The 20,475-nt window shown below is 36.8% G+C and overlaps 1 protein-coding gene across 1 annotated transcript; it reads left to right on the top strand.

Moving 5' to 3' along the window:
• Positions 1–22: 22 nt before the first annotated feature.
• ATP6V0D2 (ATPase H+ transporting V0 subunit d2) lies at positions 23–19,941 on the top strand. The gene is made up of 8 exons (XM_058034487.1): positions 23–152; positions 7,164–7,335; positions 9,181–9,359; positions 12,094–12,173; positions 14,026–14,103; positions 17,330–17,506; positions 18,901–18,978; positions 19,511–19,941. The coding sequence occupies exons 1-8, from the start codon at positions 23–25 to the stop codon at positions 19,670–19,672; spliced, it is 1,056 nt and encodes a 351-aa protein (XP_057890470.1). The 3' UTR covers positions 19,673–19,941.
• Positions 19,942–20,475: the final 534 nt, after the last annotated feature.

The following is a 20,475-nucleotide window of genomic DNA, read 5'->3' as shown; positions in this document are numbered from 1 at the left end:
AGATTAAATATCTTTTTTCTCCATGCCAGGATACTCAGAGTTTTACTTCAATGTGGACCATGGCTACCTGGAGGGTCTGGTCCGAGGGTTCAAAGGTGGGATCTTGACAAGTGCGGACTATGTCAATTTAGCACAGTGTGAGACACTAGAAGGTAAGTGCTGGTTTATTTTATTCAGGAAGAAACACTGTTTCTTAGGTTTCTGAAGAAGGGAAGGTAAAAGACTGAACTATTGAGAGTTTGTCTTAAACCCAGAGATAACCCCGATGTCCTTTGAAGAACTGCTCTCATATTTAAGTTAATAGCTTTCCATAGATTATGATTTGTGTGCAGGCTGTAATTTGCTAAGCAATGCAGACAATGGGGCTTTCTGGTTTACTGATAAGGATTAGAAATCTCTTCCACAAAGCTCCCATGGAGATTGGCAACCTTCTCACAGCTTTTAGCCATGCTGTAGAACAGTTCAGGTTTGCAACTTTCATACCATTTCAGCTGTATAAAACAGTTTCCAAAAATCTTGTTAAAAGCTTGCTATTTGGCTCTGAGTTTCTCTATAAAATACATGATTTTAGTAATTTGTTACTTCCTGAGTTTTAGGGCAGTGGTGAAGACTCTGCTTACCAGGAACAGAAAACTATACTCCACAAATATAAAACTTAGGGAAATGGAAAAAAAAAAAAAAGGAAAAAAAAAAGCTCTTTTCAAGGTGACTTTGCCACAGTAATAAAGAGAACACACAGTAGTTTCCAAAACAGCTTTCTCTGGCCAAGACTGGTCACAGACTGATGAAGACAGACCAAAGAATCATATGACATACCTTTAGACACTTGGCAGGAAAAAACGCAACAGGAAGAAATCACCTTTCTAAAGGAACATTAAGGTAATTTTCCTGACTGCAAAATAAAAGCTATGATTGTACACTCCATTTCTATAACTTGCAGTCTCTTAGATCAGTTTGGAAAAGGAAGAAGGAGAATGAATAAGCTCTCTCTATTTTAAGCTTTGGCTGATTTGTACATGCAGTAATGGGTTTGGAGTAAGAGAAAGGGAAGAATGATGATTCCCATACCCAACAGAGTTTTGACGCTGTCTAAACTATTAATATAAGCAATAACATAAGTCTGGGAAGATTGCTTGCCATTCATCTCTCAGATTAAAACAACTGCATTTAAAGAAATGCACGTAGATATTTACCTGTCTGCAGAATAAAGTTCCTCTTATAGGAATATGTTAAAGAAGAGTTTATCAGTACAGTCAATGGAATCTAGACACTATTGAACAGACCAAGTGCATGTGTCTGCTTCTGCTGATAACCTGGAGAGCTGTTCCAGCTCTCCATTAAACACAGTGGCAGTTCAGGCACACAGAACAGATGTATACAATCACTCTGAGAACTGAAATCTATTCCTTATGTCAGCTGGAAAAAATCAACTGTTTCTTTACCCCATTTGTTCCAGCATTTGTGATGTATGCAACTTACAGACTCTACAGAAACACTTGATATAGTATTTAATTGTTTAAGTGAAAAAGTCCTGCTGCATAAGGATACAGACTTTGGATAAAGGTAACAGCTTCAAGCATCTATAAAAGAAACAAAGAACAGATTGGTAGAATAACTAAACTCTGTTGTCACTTCTCCCTGCAAACAAACTCAATAAATTATGTTATCCAAAGCTTCATGAAGGAAAAAAAATCCTGGTTGCTTCTGAATAAGAAGAAAAGATATAGAGTTAAAAACATATAAGCAAAAGGGATTATTTGTACCCTTCACAAAAGAATACTTAATCGTGTTAAGTTTAGAATAGCTAAAAAAATCCGTAAATTTTAAGTCAAGCTATAAGGAAGTTACTTACCACCATGAGGTAGTTTTCAAATATTTCTGATATATAAACCTTCAATATTTTTAATAGCATGAAGCAGATGGACAGGTAACAATAGAGAGATAAAAACCATTCTTAATTTATAATAGGAAGAACAATTAATTTTATTTTTTAAACTTATTTTTTCTAGTGTTCATTCAATTTCAGAATGCAAATTATTTCATCAATAGAAGCAGCAGCCTTCATCATCCCTCCTACAAGCACACCTCTACTACCCACTATCACTTCCCCTTTTTCTCTATTCAGCTGCATCTCTTTCACCACTAACTTTTTTGTACTTATTATAGACAGCTAACAGATTCCCACCATTTACCTACCAAATGTAATATTTACAATGAAAATATGAGAAATATAAAAATAATGGATTTCTACATGATGGTAAACACACTTATTTCTCTGCACATGTAGGATGCTGTAGTACTGAACTTTCACTGTGAGTGTACAGTGCACCAAACCCACAGACTCCTACCTAAAGTAAATTTCTAAAGTAAATTTCATACATTGTCTTTGATTCAAATTTAAAATATTCAGCAAGAGGATCTGTGCTGTAGTAATGTGATGTTTTCTCAGAAGTACCATCATGTCTTCACATTGAAAGGTAATAAATTTACCCTATTCTGTATTCTGTGGCTTAGCACCACACCACAAAAAATGACCTAAGCTAAAAACACTATAAATATGGGAAACAAACAAGCAGAAAACAAAAATCAAAACCACTCAAAGTAACCCATAAACAGAAGCAAAAAGATCTTTTAATTTCAGAGTGGTTTTGGTATCTCTAGAGATGAAACAATAACATCACTACTGAGGAACCACAAGAAAAACTTTAGATTAGCGCTTTACATCTGCTTGATAATCACAGAGCAAATGCAAAAGCAAAATGGAAATTAAAAAAGAAGAAAGAAGACTGCTAACAGACTAATGATACCACTGTGTCCTCTCAATTCAGGGCCATACCAACAGGAGGAGAGGCTTTCAGCTCCATTTAGACATCCTCTTCAGCTCGGTTGAACTATGATTTCCATGGAGCAGCCTCATGCTGGTTTGGTCCTATGGCATCATCTGTTTTAAGGGAATGAGGTTCCCAGAGCAACCTTGCTGACAGTTTTGAAGAATGGGGGTGTGGGAGTGTGGAGGTGTTTAAATGCAATGTTTTGTTCTTCTCTTGCTTTTTTTCTGTGATAGAAAGTCTTCTGCTCTGTAGAAAGGAGGGTAGGTCACAGAAGGACAAGCATCAGAACTCTGGGCCGGACGGAATCACTGACACAAGTTTACTTAACTTGCCAGAGCCAGGGCCTGCCAGCACTTGGTGGCTGAAATAACAGTGTTAACAGAAAGAAAACTGCAGATGATTGGTTATTGTTATCAAAGTGAGGGGTCAGACAAATTACCATGAATTTGATGCCAAGAGACTAGGTTAACATTTTGTTAAAGTTCTCACAATGGTCTTTCTTTTTGATCAGGATCATTCCTGTCTTAACTGCAATCATCTTAAACCAGTCTCCCTCTGTGCTCTAATTCCTTTTAGTCATACTTTAGTTAATTGTGTTTGTTCGCTATTCAGTTGTGAGTAAACTCAAGTAATTCTTTAAGGTCATATTTTTCCTATAAGTTGTTATCCTGCATGCAATTTAATGAGGAAATAGACAATGCAGATGGATGACAATCAAAATGAATGGATGACAGCTGAAATACAGGAATTTTCTTCCCTAGGGATCTTTAGGACAAAGGCCAGAGTCTTGTGTAGGTCTCCAAGAGACCCTGAGAAAAGGAGCAGCTACCATCAATAAAAGGTTTTGGTGAACAGGAATGTCTGAGGCCCTGTAATGCTCAGCCATCTACTCCTGCTGAGTCACCAAGTCATGTCACTAGTGCAAGTGTCTGACAGCAATAGTTCCCAGGCCTTATTTATGCCAGCAGCAAAGATGGGACTATAATTTAAGTCCACCAGTTCAGTCTCTGAGCTGCACTGAACTCTGTCTGGATGTGAACCCTAATTATGACATTTCTGGTTGATATTATATGATATTGGAGCTTGTGGATGATTGTTTTGGCCTAGACCGTGAGATAGAGTGGAATATTTTTTCTTACATGCAGTATGCATGTTGGCATTTATTTATTCAGTTAAATAAATACATCTATAAAGAAGGCTGTGTAACTGACAGGGTTTTAAACCCAACATTCCTGGGTATAACATTTCCTCCATAGCTTTTGGGAGAGGGGTGAGGCTATTTAATGAATTATAGCTAATATTTTTCGTGCCTTATATTAAGGTATGGTTTATGAAGGCACTCAAATCAATTCAGATAACTGAGAAAGAGTAAGAAAGGCTTGTGAAACTACTCTCAATCAGCAGGTTTTTGTTTCTGTTCATCTTATGATGTTAATCACATTTCAGAATGGTCAGTACTTGGGGCTGATATTTGGGTTTTACAATCTGATTTATGTAATGAACCCCTGGAAAGTACTGTGTTTGAAAGGCATTTACACAGTGTGGCTAAAAGTAGATATCTGTGGTTCATCTGAAAAGGAATTGAGAAAAGGGATTGAGCTCTGCATCTGATATAGTATTATCTAATCTCAGCATATGTCAAGTATTTTTGTACTCTTTGCAACAAAAAAGCAGAAAAGTAGGAAAGTTTTCACAGGAAATGTAGGTGTAAAATCAAAATATTAATGAAATTTTAAAAACTTGGTCTTACATAGACTAATTTCTGGGTATAACTGCATATTTTTCTCTTAATCTTGCTTACCTTTCCCTCTTTCTCCAATTGTGTTTCTTTTTTCATATTTGGATTCTATTTCTCCTCTTCCTACATGGAAGTCAGTACTGAAAGTATGACTTTTTCTAAGTGTGTTATGTGATTTGATGTGCATTTGATGAATAGGCAATATTTGGGGGATAAAGAACTGTCTGAGTGGTTGTATCCAGAGAGAAGTGGGAAATGCTTCAAAGTCCAGAGAGAGTTCAGTGCTGAGCAGTGCCCCTGAAGGGTCCTTTTTGAGACCATTCCTGTTTGATATCTTCATCAGTGACACAGACAGTGGGATTGAATGCAATGTCAACATATTTGCAGGTGACACCAAACTGAGTGGTGCAGGTGACACCAAACTGAGTGAGTGGTGCAGGTGACACCAAACTGAGTGGTGCAGGTGACACCAAACTGAGTGAGTGGTGCATGTGACACCAAACTGAGTGGTGCAGGTGGCACCAAAGTGAGTGGTGCATGTGACACCAAACTGAGTGGTGCATGTGACACCAAACTGAGTGAGTGGTGCAGTTGACGCAACGGAGGCACAGGATGTCATTTAGAGGGACCCAGCAAAGCTGGAGAGGTGAGCCCATGATAATCTCACGAGATTCAATGAGGCCAAGGGTGAGGTCCTGCACCTGGGTTGGGCAATCCCTGGTATCAACACAGGCTGGGGCAGGAAGGAATCGAGAGCAGACCTGTGGAAAAGGCCTTGGATGTCTACCACTCTTGGAGAAAATGTCAGACATGAGCTGAAAATGTGTGCTCACAGCCCAGAAAACCATCTGTATCCTGGGCTGCATCTAAAGCAAGGGAGGGAAATTGTTCTCCTCCTCTGCTCTACCCTCATGAGACCCCACCTGGAGTACTGTGTCCAGCTCCAGGGTCCCCAGCCCAGGAAGAACATGGGCCTGCTGGACTGAGTCCAGAGTAGGGCCACAGAGATTATCAGAGGGATGGAACATCTCTCCTACCAGGAAAAGCTGAGACATTTGGGACTGTTGATCCTGGAGAAGGTTCTAGGAAGACTTTATTGCCAACTTTCAGTACTTGAGGAGAGTTACAAGCAAGATAGAGACAAGTTTTTAAATAGGGCCTGTAGCAATAGGACAAGGGGCAATGGCTTCAAACTAAAAGAGAATAGATTTAGACTAAATATAAGGAAGAGGTATTTTAAAAGTAGGGTGGTTAAACACTGGAAGAGGTTGCCTAGAGAAGTTGGAAACATTCATGGCCAGATTGGGCAGGACTCTGAGCAACCTTGAGAGGCAGCCAACTTGCATAGAAGACTCTGTGAAGTTTATCTCAGTAAGCTACAGCGCTAAACGTAGGAGTCTGCTTCACACTGTACTACTTCTTTTGCTTTAAGTCTCAGTGTAGGCAGCCTTATTGCATACTGAGGAAGTATACACACAGGGAAATAGGCAAAAGTAGCTACTGTACTGATAAATGCTTACCTTGCTAACTGCAAATTAACTTCCATATTTCCATCAGTGGGAGTGTTGCTGTCCTTTTCCCTAATTATCAGTTCAAATTTCACATAGAAATCTAATTATTAGACATGCCCAAATCATATAATAGAATCCCAATCTATAATTTAAACTAGTTTTAATATAGCATTTGAACACAATTATGGATTGCAGTGGAGCCTTTTCTAAAAGAAAACATTAAACTGCTTTGAACAGCAAGAAATTATTCAAATGCTTGCTTATGCCTCATGGTAAAAAAGGGCTAGCAGAGAAAATTCATCATATTAATTCTAGGATATCATGAAAGTTTCTTTTAACTTTGTGGTCAAAACAACTCATTTTCCCCAGTCACCAGGGTTGAGAGCTCAAACAGAAAATGTCACAATGACCCAAGTTTCTGGAACAGCTTCTTAGGATTTGGTAGTACCAGCCATAAATCAGAGAAAGCCAAACCAGAAATGCTAAGAGAGTGTAAACTCTCCCCTTTCAAGTGCTCTACTGCAGAATCCATTTGGAGTCCAGAATGTGTGCCAGGCAAGATGTGTTTCCTTCTCTTCTTCAGGCAGCCTGATAACAGAAGATTATAATCGTACTTGAGATTTAGATGTTTCATGGGAATATTTAAGACCTTACCAAAGTTAAAGGATTATTCCTACTCCAGTCCATGAGAGTGCAGCAGACAAAACAACTGATGGATTATAATGGTGCAAATCAGTGAAATCGAAACATTGAACAAATGTGATGAGGGAGGGACTAGAGACAGTAGTGGGTAACAGCCTATCTGGTATGTCTGAAAATGAAAGCTGATGGTGAAACTTCTCACAAAGACATAAATTATTTGCTCTTTCCTATAGTATGCAGAAAGTCTTACTGGTAGAAGGCAGTACAAATTTGCATCAATTTTGCCTTTACCCTGTATTATAGCTATGCAAAAAACCTTTTCAATAGAGTATTATCAGTTGCTTAATATAAAAGTGTATTAGAAATTAACTTTTAAAAAAAATTTGGTTGCAGACAGTATGACAGTTTATGCTCATGATCTTTCCTGAATTTTAATTTCAGATCTGAAGTTGCATCTACAGACTACAGACTATGGCAATTTCTTGGCAAATGAAACTGGTCCTCTCACTGTTTCCACCATCGATGAAAAACTGAAAACAAAACTACTCACAGAATTTCATTACTTCAGAAACCATGCTTTTGAACCACTCGCCACTTTTCTGAATTTTGTCACGTAAGTAATATTACCAAATATCTTACCACACAGAAGAAGCAGTTTAAATAGCATAAATGAAACATATTGGAATTTGTATTTAAGTTTTAAAGCCAGCAAAATTACTTTGATACTACTGCATTTGCATGCTTTTCTTGCTAATATGAATTCTGAAACTGTATGTTATATGAAGATTTGTTGTCTTTGCAACTAATTATTTTAAAGAACAGAAGAAAACAGAAGTTTTCTTTGTGTGAACAGTGGCAGAAGAAGTGGTAGAGATTAATTAATTTAAAAATGGTTGAAATTTTCAAACACCGTCTAGGTCAGACAAGTTGAAAAACTATGTTTGGGAGAGGGGGTGTGATTCATGCAAGATTAACAATTTCATGATGCACAGGGAAGTGATTTAATTCCTAGGCATGTAGCAAAGTGTAGACCTTTTCTAAAGGGGGAAAGACAACACATCCTACACCTGCCATAATTTTTATACTATTCAAACCAAATAAATAAAAAGCAGGACGACTTTATATGGTATATTGCAAGGTACTTAGATGCAAGTAGCATTATTTGAAAGTTCAGCTGTTGTTTGATGCTGGATGAAGAGAAAGCTCTGATCTCAATACCATCACGAATAGATGAAACTTGCAAATGAATGACTTCAACAACTTTAAGAACAGTGATCTGCTTTACAACAATATAACAACATGGACTAGCAAAATACCAGCATGATATTTAACCTAACTATTTACTCCCCTTGATCTGATACTTTTAATGTATTTTAACAGGAACAATGCACTGTTCAACTAAATTTCAAGGAGCAGCTTTATTATAGTAAAAAAGAAGCTATCATTTTTTTTTCTGGTCATGTATAGCTGACCAATGTTAGGCTGATATATTAACAGGATCTTAAAGCTGTCCTAGGATGCCTGTGGGCATGCAATATTTACATTTTGTTTCAGGGAAATGAAAATGAAAGCATGAAAATTTTGGCACTTCTTTTATCACACTCATTGACATAAATGTATAGATATGTATGCACAGCCTTTGCTCACTATTGTTTTTTTTAAATAATGGATATACTGGTTAAGATATTTCACACAAAACATTTAATTCCGTTCCACCAGATCCTCAAGCCCTCTTTACATATTTTGGGTGAGAACATATAAATCCCTGTGTGTTTATAGCTGTGTTCTTAGTCAACAATGCACACTCAAGACTGGCATTCAAGGGAATTATGTTCCCATTTCCGAGTCACTGACAAGACTCATCAGCCCCTTTGACACTGAAACTGGTATGAAGCTGATAGAAAACTTCTACTCAAAAGAAAACTTTAAGTAATAGAGAAGAAATCTGTAAGAGCCTGTTCTTAGCTCCCTCATGGGAGGATGTTTAAAGCTGAATGAGAAGAAAACCTAAGATTGGACCAACTGCATGAACTCTGCAGTTTTAGTGCCGAGATTCCCATGTACTTCTTTGTCCATGGTATATATGAAATTAAAAATCCCAAACTTGAAAAGTTGCTAGCTCAGGTGATTTCCTTTAGATACCACTCATTGTCACTTATTACAGTGAATCTACATCTCAGCTGTTATGCTTATTATAGTCATGAGTCAGTACCACCTTCTTTAAAAATGTCCATTTTCTAAATCTCTCATATAAATTAGGTTTAAAACTAGTGCTATGTTATCTCCTTGCTATTTAAAAACTTCTGTTGATTTTTGATGAGCTATTGATACAGAATGAACATGCATTCTGATAATACTCTGGTATTATGGCTAATTTTCAAAAATTTTTTGTTTTTATTTTTTCAAGTGAAAGTTGGTTATAAAATTAATTTATTTTTACTTTTTCTTTCCAATACAGATACAGCTATATGATTGACAACGTAATTCTTTTAATAACTGGCACATTACATCAGCGACCCATAGCTGAGCTTGTTCCCAAGTGCCATCCATTGGGGAGCTTTGAGCAAATGGAAGCAGTCAGCATTGCCTCAAACCCCACTGAACTCTTCAATGCAATTTTGGTTGACACACCATTAGGTAAAACCACTAAATTATTTCTTTTATTTTTCTCAAAATTACTAATCCTGTACTCTTTAGAACAGGATGTTTCCCAGTGGATATGCTGAGTTTTGGTAAAAATAATCTTGAACTGTAGATCAAGAATATCTGCAGGGGTATTCAGGACATATTCTGGTAACATTTATTAATAACCTCTATATCCACCTTGGGTAGCAGACTCAGAAAAAAACATGTTACTCAAGAAGTGCAATGTATATATTTTCTATTCAAAGTAGTCACTGATTTAAAACATATACATTTTTATTTCAACACCTACATTATACTAAAATATATGTCTTTACTAAGGATCAAGCAGACAGCTACTAATAATTATTAGATGTTGTGGTAGAACGCAGATTCCCTCTTGAGATTTGGACATGGTTCAAATATAAAGAAAAGTCCTTTTTTTAAAGAACTAAATCTAAGCACAAAGCAATGTAAAGTTTGGAGATGTCACATTATAAATTAAGATGAAACTCTGCTCAATGTGGTGTAGCAGCCAACACGAACAAAACCCAATAGCCTGTGAAGGGCACTGAGAATAAGACAGAAGTGGACGTATTTGAATGTATATGAAACCATTATGTGCTGTTCTCTTCAGTACTCTGAGAGGTTTTGGGTTCTGCTTCTCAAAAAGGTGTGATAGGTTGGCCCCAGACAGAAAAAAATTCCCAGCCAGCCACTTTCTCACCCTCTACTCTCAGCACAATGAGGGGGAGAAAAAAGGTGCAAAAATAGATTGTCAGTTGAGATCACCCACAAAATACTGCTGCAGGCAAACCAGACTAAATCAGTGGGGAGATTAACCTGATTTATTGCTGATTTATACATGTATGACACAATTAATTACTGATCCAGATATAAGGAGAAAAACATAAAATCATGAAACATTTAGGTGAAAACTTGGGGAAACTTGGGGAAAATACCTTCCCTCCAGCCTTTGTTGTTCCTTCATGCCAGGCTCTTCTTCTCCACTCCACCCTGTTATCCCTGCAGGTTACACTGCATCCCTTCAGACAGGCAGGGCTGTCTCAAGGAGCAGGGGGAGTGTAGAGCCATAGAATGGTTTGAGTAGGAAGTGAACTGAAAGATCATCCAGTTCCAACACCCCTGCCATGGGCAAGGACCTTCCAGGTTGCTCAGAGCCCCATCCAACCAGGCCTTGGATAATTACAGGGATGGGGCATCCACAACTTCCCTGGGCAACCTATTCCTGTCTCATCATCCTCACAGTAAAGAATTTCTTCCTAACCTCTAATCTAAACTTACCTTCTTTCAGTTAAAAGCCATTCCCCATTGTCCTATCATTACATGCCCTGGTAAAAAGTCCCAGTTTGTTTTTCATGTAGGCCCCCTTCAGAAACACCTGCTCGACTGAGGGGCTGGGCTGTGCCCTTGCTGGGTCCCAGCTGGAGCTGCCTGTGTCCAGCACAGCGCAGTCCTGCCGTTCCCTCACAGAGGCCACCCAACAGCACACTCCCATCAGTGCCTGGGCACTGGCACACTGTACAGTGAAATCTGAGAAGGGACAGAGCAGGACAGCTGAAATGAACTGTGCTGCCATGTGCAGACAGACTAAAAAGCCCAGACTGCAGTTTGGAGTGGACAAAGCTGATGAGAGATATGGACACGGTTTACAGATTCCTTAAAGCAGTGGTTTGTTCATAGTGATTTATGAACTGCTGCTTACCAAATCCTTCAGAAGACCAAGAGCCAGCAGAAAACTACTTTTGAAAGGTAAACTAAACCACTGTTTTCTCACAGCTGGTAGTAAATTTCTGGATTTTTTTTTCTAAACTAGTTCATTAAAGAAAAAAGTGTTATCAGCTCTTTAAAGTCATGGGACAAATAGATCTCTGAGGAGATACTGAAAGGTGCTCTCAGGGCTACACTTCCTGATATTGTCTATTTGAAATCTAGATGCTGGAAATGTAGGAAGGGATAAGACCACAAAACATGGCCAGGCTCACATCTTCTCTGTAAATACCATCTTCCATTGCCACTGCTTAGGAAAACACATTTTCATATGGTACTGTTCTGCCCCACTGGGATAGCTCAGGAACAGCGAGAGGCACACGTTGGTTATGAATATCATATTTTTAAATGGTCCAGCTGCACAAGTGAAATTCATCCACTGCCTCCCTGCTCAAAAGCTTGCTCTTTAGTCAGTTCTGCCGAGGACCCATAAGCACAGATGGCCAAGGTCAAAGCCTGTGCCCTTTATCAGCTGCAACCTGTTGCCTTTCCCACACTACATACGCAGAGAAAAAAAGGGAAAATAGGCAAGAGGATTCTCCTTAACAGTTGCAAAATACCTGCATGATTTCGGACAAAAATTATTTTTCATATCCCTCACTAGAAAATCTCCATAATAACCAAACTATATACTTTAGAGAAGATTAGGGCTTTCATTAGCATTCCCATTTGATTCTCTCTGGAGACCTGGGCTCTGCCTGCAGCACTGATTGATTCCCCTCACAGCAGATTCTCATTAAAAAGGAGGGGATAGGAGGATAAGGGGAAAATCAAGCAGATTTTTCTTCCTCTCTTTTATATCACCCTTTCTTGTACAACAGAACCCTTGGATCCTTGTTCACACACTAGTGAGCAATAGACAGGAGATGCATATTACCAGCATGCAGATTTATTAGACAGGAGATGCATATTATCAGCATGCAGATTTATACTGCTATGTTATAAACTCTGCTTTCAGCTGCATTTTTTCAAGACTGCCTGTCTGAAAACGACCTGGATGAAATGAACATTGAAATAATGCGCAACAAACTGTACAAGGCAAGTCTTTGAAACAAAATGATAATATTTGGGGTTTATCAAACGTCTCAGCAAAGCAGGTCAGTATCATTAACCCTGTTTTATGGATGGGGAAACAGAAGTACGGGAATATAAAGCAAGCTGTCTAAGGTCATCTGGTTGATTTCAAGTCCAGGAATGAAACCCAGCTGCTTCCATTTCTACTCCACTGTCTGGGGACTTTTCAAATTTTAGGTCTGCATCCAAATTCTAATTTAATATCTCATTAATGAAAATACTCTAGATGTCAAGCTAATATCCGGTTCCAGATTTGTTTACAAATAACTCAGCCACTGAATGCCAGAGAACTCTTACCTCCTGAGTGAGTCTAGGCAGACTTTTGGATAACATTTATCTTTATTTATATAAGGAAGATGAGATTTGAAAGGGTCTAATGGTTTTGAGTCTAGCTAACATGATTTTTACTTAGGGATTTTGTATAATTTTCTTACTTTAAAAACAATTTTTAGCATTGTTGCAGCACAGTGCTGCAAGTATATGCATTTAACGTGAGCATTTTCAAAGTACTTAGCACACAGGTCACTACTCTTACAATGGTCTCTTTAAAGGCTATACATACTCCAGTCCATCAAAGGTTCCTCCTGGCACATTCTCTTCAAAATCTTTATCACCTTTCTTTAACAGTGGATTCCCCAGATTGCAGGAAGTATTTTTACAGTGATCTGATTGTACTAGGGGGAAAGAAAAAAAAATTCTGTTTGTCTTACAAATGATATTTATAAATTCCAAAGCTGATTTTTAATTCTTGAAACTTTTACTAATTCTCTCATTCAATACAACATCAATTATGCTTACATATGTTAATTTTAATGTATTTTAATTCTTTCACAGTACTACTATACTAGATACTTTTTCCAGTTTGGTAACATACACATTTGATTCTTTTATCCTGTGTGGATATGCATATATTAACACTTACCAAATCTATTTTTTTTTTTTTTTTCTTCTTGCTCATCTGACTATTGGGGGACCATTCTGCAAACACTATGAAATTATTAATAGATAATTTCTCCTTTACTTCAGCTGTCAATGTGATCAATTGCTTCTGCTCTACTATCAGATAGCAGTATACAGAACCTAATGCATAATTCCATGCAGTAGATCCCCCTTGAGATGTCTCTGCTTAAAATTCACTTAATTGCATAGGTAGTGACAGCTTATAACAAGATTGTGTGAAGTTGTGGCAAATGCATTTTAACATAAATGTTCTCTAATACAGTATTTTGGGAGACTGAGAGGCAGGCAGAACAGCATCTCAGATATTTAGTGTCCTTCCTGCACAGGTATTTTGAAGTGGGTGCAGATGCCAGAATCCTTAATAGACCAGAGGGCTCTGCAGACCAGTATTACAGAAGCTTTGTCTGCTGTTCTGTCCTAATCCAGGGTTTAGGGTAGAGCAGCAGGGATTAGTTTGTGTATTCTCATCCTGCTGGCCCAACATCCGTGGCATATGCCCAAATCCCCTCCTCCACACACTATAAATGAAGAGTTCTCTTTAGCCATCTGCTTATTATGCAGTGGAAGCTCAATGGAACTCAATAAGTTCCTTCTTTAAAGAGCAAGTAAAACATAATATTTTTCTTATTACAATTTTTGAAAACGTTTGATCTCAAATTGTAAAAACAAGACATTTGCATTTGAACATTTCAACTTTCATTTGAACTAAGTAATTAAGCACATACTTAAAATTTAAAATTATGGGTGGAATTATCAAAGTTAATTGAAGTATTTAAAAATGAGGTTCATGGCTATGTGCAATCCTGGTCCAGGTCTTAAGCAGTATTTAAAATACTTCTCTTCTTCTTTTGTGTAGTCTTATCTTGAGGCATTTTATAAGTTTTGTGAAAAACAAGGTGGTACTACAGCAGAAATAATGAGACCTATTCTTGAGGTAAGAAACATTCAGTCTTTATACATTAAAGTACTCCACAATGTTGTCATAATTGTCTCACTTTGTTTTTCTGTTCAATTTCTCTCCATTTGCCAAAGTATCTGTGAAATGTTTGCTTCTCCTCTAAATATACCTGTTTTTTTCTAAGATGTAATAAATAGTGTATTCAAGGATGAGTTTTACTTTTTTACTAGAAAAGCAGCTAGACCATTACTAAGGAGAATCCTGTCTCAGTTAATATTTTTCTGTATCAGAGAGCAGAAAAGAAGAAATGGTTCACCAATCTCAACCTGTTGCCCTTTAACATTTCTCCCCATTATGTAGAAAACCAAAAAATGTTGACTATTGAGTTTGGGATAGCTAAAGCCTGGCATTACTGTCTATTTACTAATCAATAATCTTCAAGCTTCATGGTACTGCTACGTTTGTTTACTCTCCTATTAAAATTAGTCATTAAGGTTAGACTTGAATCACCTTTGGAATTAGTGTCACATAAAAAAGTTGAACATTCTGTGTTATATTTTTGTCTCAACTCAGAAAAGTTTAATATTTTTTTCCATGGCAAACAAAGTTCCTAATGTCCTCCTGCCAAAGCATACATGCATCTAGTGAATGATATTTTTGTCTTTGTTTTTTTAATAAAAGGTGCAGAAATTTCTAAAATTGAATTCTCAGCATTCAGGTCCCCTTTTCTTTTTTTTCTTACTTAGTCTATCACAATTCTTTGCAGAGGCTGACAGCCAGACCACCCACTTGCTTCCAGGAGTCTTTTTTTCTGGATAAGCGATTTTACACCCTGGAAACCAAAAAAAAAATTTACCGAGGGCTGATGTCATCATACTGAAAGTTTGCATTTAGAAGAGAGATAATAACCCTGGGAGCTCATTCTTGAGGGAATAATGTGTCTGAATTACATTTTACAAAAAAAAAATCCTAAAAGATATTGCAATTTTCTATTTTAATTAAGCAGGTCACAACATTTCAATTTATGCTCTTAACAAAATGCTCTTAATCAAGTTAAATTGAAGAGAAATTAAATATTTTGACTTTTAATAAAAAGAAAAATCAAGAGACTGGCTGATTGGCTGGCATAGTTGATTCAGATTTTTCAGAAAGTTAGTTTTTAAATAGAAATGCATGCTCAGTGCAGATTACTTACCAATGTTAGTTTAAGCATCTGATAAAACTCCCTTTATATCAGTGGTAACAATTTAGCCTATGATAAGCTTCTTTAAAATCCCTATCTAATGTCAATCAGCCAGGAGGATAAACATTTCTATGGAAGATTTGCTTTTCTATAACATTTTATTACCCTGAAGAGACACATAGAACAGACTGCTGATGGTTGGATTCACAAAAAACCCACAAGTTAAATGATTCAAACAAATACTTGCTATTTATTTTGTAATCTTATATGTAAGACTACCAACCTGACCCTACAGAATGAGGCTGAGGTATTTAGCTCCCCAGCTCCTTGACTACCACGTGTGGTGCCAAACTTCCATATTAAGAGTACTGATGATCTCTTTTCCACTGCGGACAGCAGAGGCTGCATGTTTAGCCCTGATTCTGGCAGGAAACTGCAGGACTGCATTGCACTGCAGCTAGAGCTGTGTCTGTCAGCATGGCCCCGTGCTAAATTCTGAACCAGCAGTCTCTCACATGCAAACATGCACTAAGGAAATTGTCATCCTCTGACTACACCTCTACCTGCAGCAATCAAATGGACTGACACACAAGTAATTGCCTCGTGGCCTTACTCTCTGTGGAGACACTCATGTGCCAATAATTTGATGAATTGCGAGGTCTGTAGGGATGGGAGTTATCCTGAAAATTTTCTCAAACTGGAAGCCACCAGAAGCAGAACCCACACCTGCTACCATGAGTTGCAATTGCCTCCAACGTTTTTTATCAACAAAATATTACACCTCTAACAGCTAGATTCTACATGGCTTTTACAAATTAAAAAAAAAGAAAGCATTTGTCCTTCTAAAATGGTTTCAGTAGGTCTAATAGGCTTATTTTTATTAAGTAGTGAAGTTTGACCCTGTTATTCATTAGCTAGAAATCTTTTCAAGCATGCTTATTTTCTTCTCATTACTTCTTTACTGTTTACTCCTTTCCCTTACTTCGAAGTCAGCACCAGCGGGTAGCGAGTTCCTGTTATTGTCTGTTCCCATACACAAGAGTAGATGTGAATATGTGCTTTTGCTAAAGTGGCAGACTAGTGTTGCAAATGCAGCCTTGTTATTCAAATGAAAAAAAAACACCTCTCTGCTCAAATATTCACAGCATAAGAAACTTTTTAGCCTCTTAAAATGTGCCTATACCATATTTTCTTCTCTTGTAAGATTTTCCCTGTGTAATCCCTGCAAATAGCAAGGGCTCTGCTGTTCTTAAAACATGAAAGCAAGGAATAAAGGAAAGAACTAAACCAGAGTCAATTTAGATCTCAAGACAGCAGAAAAGATTGTTTTTATTTACTACTGCATTTTTCAGTCATACTATAAGAATGGTAAGTGAAATTTCGCCTTGTACGAAATAAGAACCTGAGATCTAGACATTGGATTGCCTTTCAGTCTGCTGCTGTAGTGAAAATACAGATACTGCAGACATCTAAACCTGACAGAAGAAATATAGCCTTTCATTCTATATATTAAAAATTAACTGTTATTTGAACCACTTCAAATTTTAACTTTGCAAGTAAACGGCCCCCTTCTCCTTATCAAATTATCATTTTAAATATGTGCATTGAGAAACTACCTTTTTTTAGGATTTTCAGTCAACTTTTACTATCAACACCGCTTTCAATTACAGGCAGTACTATTGATTCTTTGTCCTTTCCTTTATCAGTTTTATTTATAAGATCATTATTGCATAATCTTACATATGAGGGTGTGAAGATATTTTTTCTTGTCAACATCTGGGTAACTAAGCAGGGAAATGAGGAAGCAGCAAAAATTATATTTTTAGAACAAAAATCACAGAATAAAAACTGTAGTTGCAAAATCTTGTTTGATTTTCTAGTCAAAATTTAATGCATACTTGCAAAGAAGAGAGAATTTACAATTTCAAAAATAAGGTATGTGTCCAATGCTCTCAAGTTGACTTTTTAAAAAAAATTACATTTCCATTTGACTTACTAAAAAAACCCCAGAATATGGCCACCCTAATTTAGAATGAGATGTCTAATAATACCTCTTTATTCTTTGTTTTGCATATTAAGTTTGAGGCAGACAGACGTGCTTTTATCATCACCATTAATTCATTTGGCACTGAGCTGAGTAAAGATGACCGAGAGAAGCTGTATCCAACCTGTGGAAAACTTTATCCAGAAGGCTTGCACCTGTTGGCCAATGCAGATGACTATGAGCAAGTGAAGTGTGTTGCAGAATACTATGCAGTATGTAAACTAATTTATTAAAACAACAAGTGAATATAAAAATAGTCCATTAGCATCTCCTGACATCAGCAAAGTTGTTAAGATTATACGTGTAAGTTAAAAGAATTTTTGAGGGAGGAAAAAAATCAGCAGAGGTACTAAAGTTCCCATTAAAAAGTGTATGGGATCAAAGACTTTTGATATGAAGAGATAAGATTGAGATAAGACATTATTACATTAGTGCAGTACAAAGTTCCTCTTACAAGGATGTTTAAGTAAGAGCAAATCACATCTAGTAAATAAAACTCTTCCTACTCCATTAACTCTCCCAAAATTGAGTTTCACTTCATTGCTTCTGCCTCCAAGATTTTGGAGCATGGCCAGCCATACAGCATTTTAAACCGAGCTGACCAAACAGTTCATGTCACAGATCAGTCAAACCTGATTTATTGCCAGTATACCATAAAAATTCCCTTCTGAAACATTTTCTCAAAATCACTAATATATTCAAAGAATAGATGAAAATCTTAATATTGATGCAAATAGTGTTGTTATTAAAGATTAGTAATCTGCAATACTTGATCTACAAATTAACTGCTGTACTCTGTCTAACCATAATATTTAAGCTACCTTTAAGTAGGTACACAAAAAATGTCTAATGCTTTTTCCACAAAAAACCCCCACAAAGGTGAAGCTGTGCATCTGCTCCTGTGCATAAAGAGAATATTTTAATCATGAGTTACCATGTCAATGAGGCATGGAGCAAGACTGTTCATGAGATGGTGGGTTATTCAGATGAATTTGGGAACCATTGTAGTAGACCTCTACTACACTCCTACTTTAAGGGAAAAACAAACCAAACACACAGAGAAGGAAATTACACAGAAACATAGCACCTAAGAAATCAAGTCAATGATCTGCACAGGATACTCTAGGATGACTAATCAGACTAAAGGATTTGGATACAGTATTAATGCAGGTAAGGCAAATCCAACTGACTACTGGAAATAAAAGGAGCAGCCATGTGATAATCAGAGTTCAGTATTTTGTCTCCATTTAGAGCTCTGGCTCTGATGGATACTATTTGTACAAGAAATTCAGTGCTCTCTGCCCAAAGGAGTGAAAGGTCACATGTCATTCTACAATAAGTCTCTGTTAGTGCCTTCAGCAAATTAATTTCAATTGTTAGAAATGATGATAAGAAATACAAGAACGAATGTGATTTTTCTTTTTTTTTTTTGCTGATTATATGCTTTTAACTTTTGATTTATGTAGAATTGTGGTCTATACAGGATGTCTTCTATACAGAAAGATTACTTAACGAAGATTAATTTACAAAGTAATGTAAGGTGTCTGTGCTGCACAGAATGCAAAAGTACCTTATTTCCATGGACAGTGGTTTTCTGTGCTTTTAGGAATACAAGGCTGTGTTTGAAGGTGTAGGGAGTGGCACTGGAGAAAAGACCCTGGAAGACGCATTTTTTGAACATGAGGTAAAACTTCTAGCCTTAAAATACAAAAATGAATGCTACTCACATGGAATTAAAATTAAAACAATAATGAGGTACCAGGCTTTTGATTCTACTCTACTGTCTACTCTACTGCTTTCTATTCAAGAACATGGATTTTTGATGGCCGTCAACATCTGGCTGAATCAAAATAGAAGAATTTACCTTGTTAAATGAAATTAATCCTATAACATTCTTCTGAGGACTCTTTACACAGCTATCAGTCCTGATAACCTTTCCAAAAGCTATCTCATAAACACCACTTAATTAAATTTCTTTTGAGCAATCTACTAGAGAAGTTATTTCACCACTGTGTTTTATTTCCTGTAATATTGCTGTACTCTATTACCAAAATTATTCCACAGATGACATTTCAATTACACTGATACTCAAGAGACTGCTAAATATAATCATGGTTGCAAAGCTGCAAGAAATCTTGACAATTAATCTACCATATAAAAATCCCATTCACCTTCCTTGATATTTTATCCTAACACTTGTTTCATCTTTTCTACAGGTAAAGCTGAATGTGCTTGCATTCAACAACCAGTTTCATTTTGGAGTATTTTATGCCTATGTGAAGTTAAAGGAACAAGAATGCAGGAATATTGTATGGATTGCTGAATGCATTTCTCAGAGACACAGAACAAAAATTAACAACTACATTCCAATTTTCTAAATCTGATAATATATAATGTTTGAAATGATGTATCATTTCATAGAAAAGAAGAAAAATCTTATTTCAAAAATTAACTCTTACCAGATCTTTTAAATTGTATTAATTAGCCTCCTTACATACATCACCGTAGGAAAAAAAAGTAATGCAATTAGAGATATGAGTACTTCATAAGGAAATACTAATGGGTTTATTCACAAATTTGTTGGTAGATTTGTTCCCCACTGTGCCTATTTTAATTTAATTGATCAATAAAAACCTCCTGCAATGTCTTACATATATACTCTTTCTCTTTTGTGGAACCAAAATTTGTATCAGTGACATTTGAAATGCTCTTTAATGGCCTTTTTAAAATTAATGTTTTTCTCAAAGGGCAAATTAAACCACTACTTCCATCTCACAGGGTCTTTCTCATGGCATTCAGATGGTATGAAGAACTTAGTACATGAATAAGAGAGAAACTCTGTGATTGCCCTTAACAAGTCTGAAGGGGAAGCTTCCTGATCTTAACTGTGACTCCTCTCTGCAACTAAATGTAAATAACTATAGTATCACTAAAATGTTTTTATTTCTTCCTTTACGATCAAATGAGGAGCACCCTAAGTGTCAAACAATGGGGATCTGATCTAGTCCCCAGCAATAAAAATATTCCCTCCCAGCACACTTAAGAATCGTCTTTATGTATGCACTGGAGAAGATTATGAAACATGAATGAAAATGCCAACAAAGTCTGTATCAGTTTTACATCAGACACAAACAACACCAGCTCTGAGCTATTTGAGGACTGGCTAGGATCAGTAACTAAA

The sequence above is a fragment of the Melospiza georgiana genome, chromosome 1 (genome assembly GCF_028018845.1).
Source record: "Melospiza georgiana isolate bMelGeo1 chromosome 1, bMelGeo1.pri, whole genome shotgun sequence".
Taxonomy (NCBI): Eukaryota; Metazoa; Chordata; class Aves; order Passeriformes; family Passerellidae; genus Melospiza; species Melospiza georgiana.
This window is presented reverse-complemented; position numbering and strand designations above follow the sequence as displayed.

Bases quoted from the DNA above. Each gene is read 5' to 3' on its own strand.
- ATP6V0D2 (XM_058034487.1), top strand. From the start codon at position 23: ATGCCAGGATACTCAGAGTTTTACTTCAATGTGGACCATGGCTACCTG. The intron at 9,360-12,093 runs GTAAAACCACTA...CTCTGCTTTCAG, and splicing joins TTTGGTTGACACACCATTAG to CTGCATTTTTTCAAGACTGC. The intron at 14,104-17,329 runs GTAAGAAACATT...TTGCATATTAAG, and splicing joins TAATGAGACCTATTCTTGAG to TTTGAGGCAGACAGACGTGC.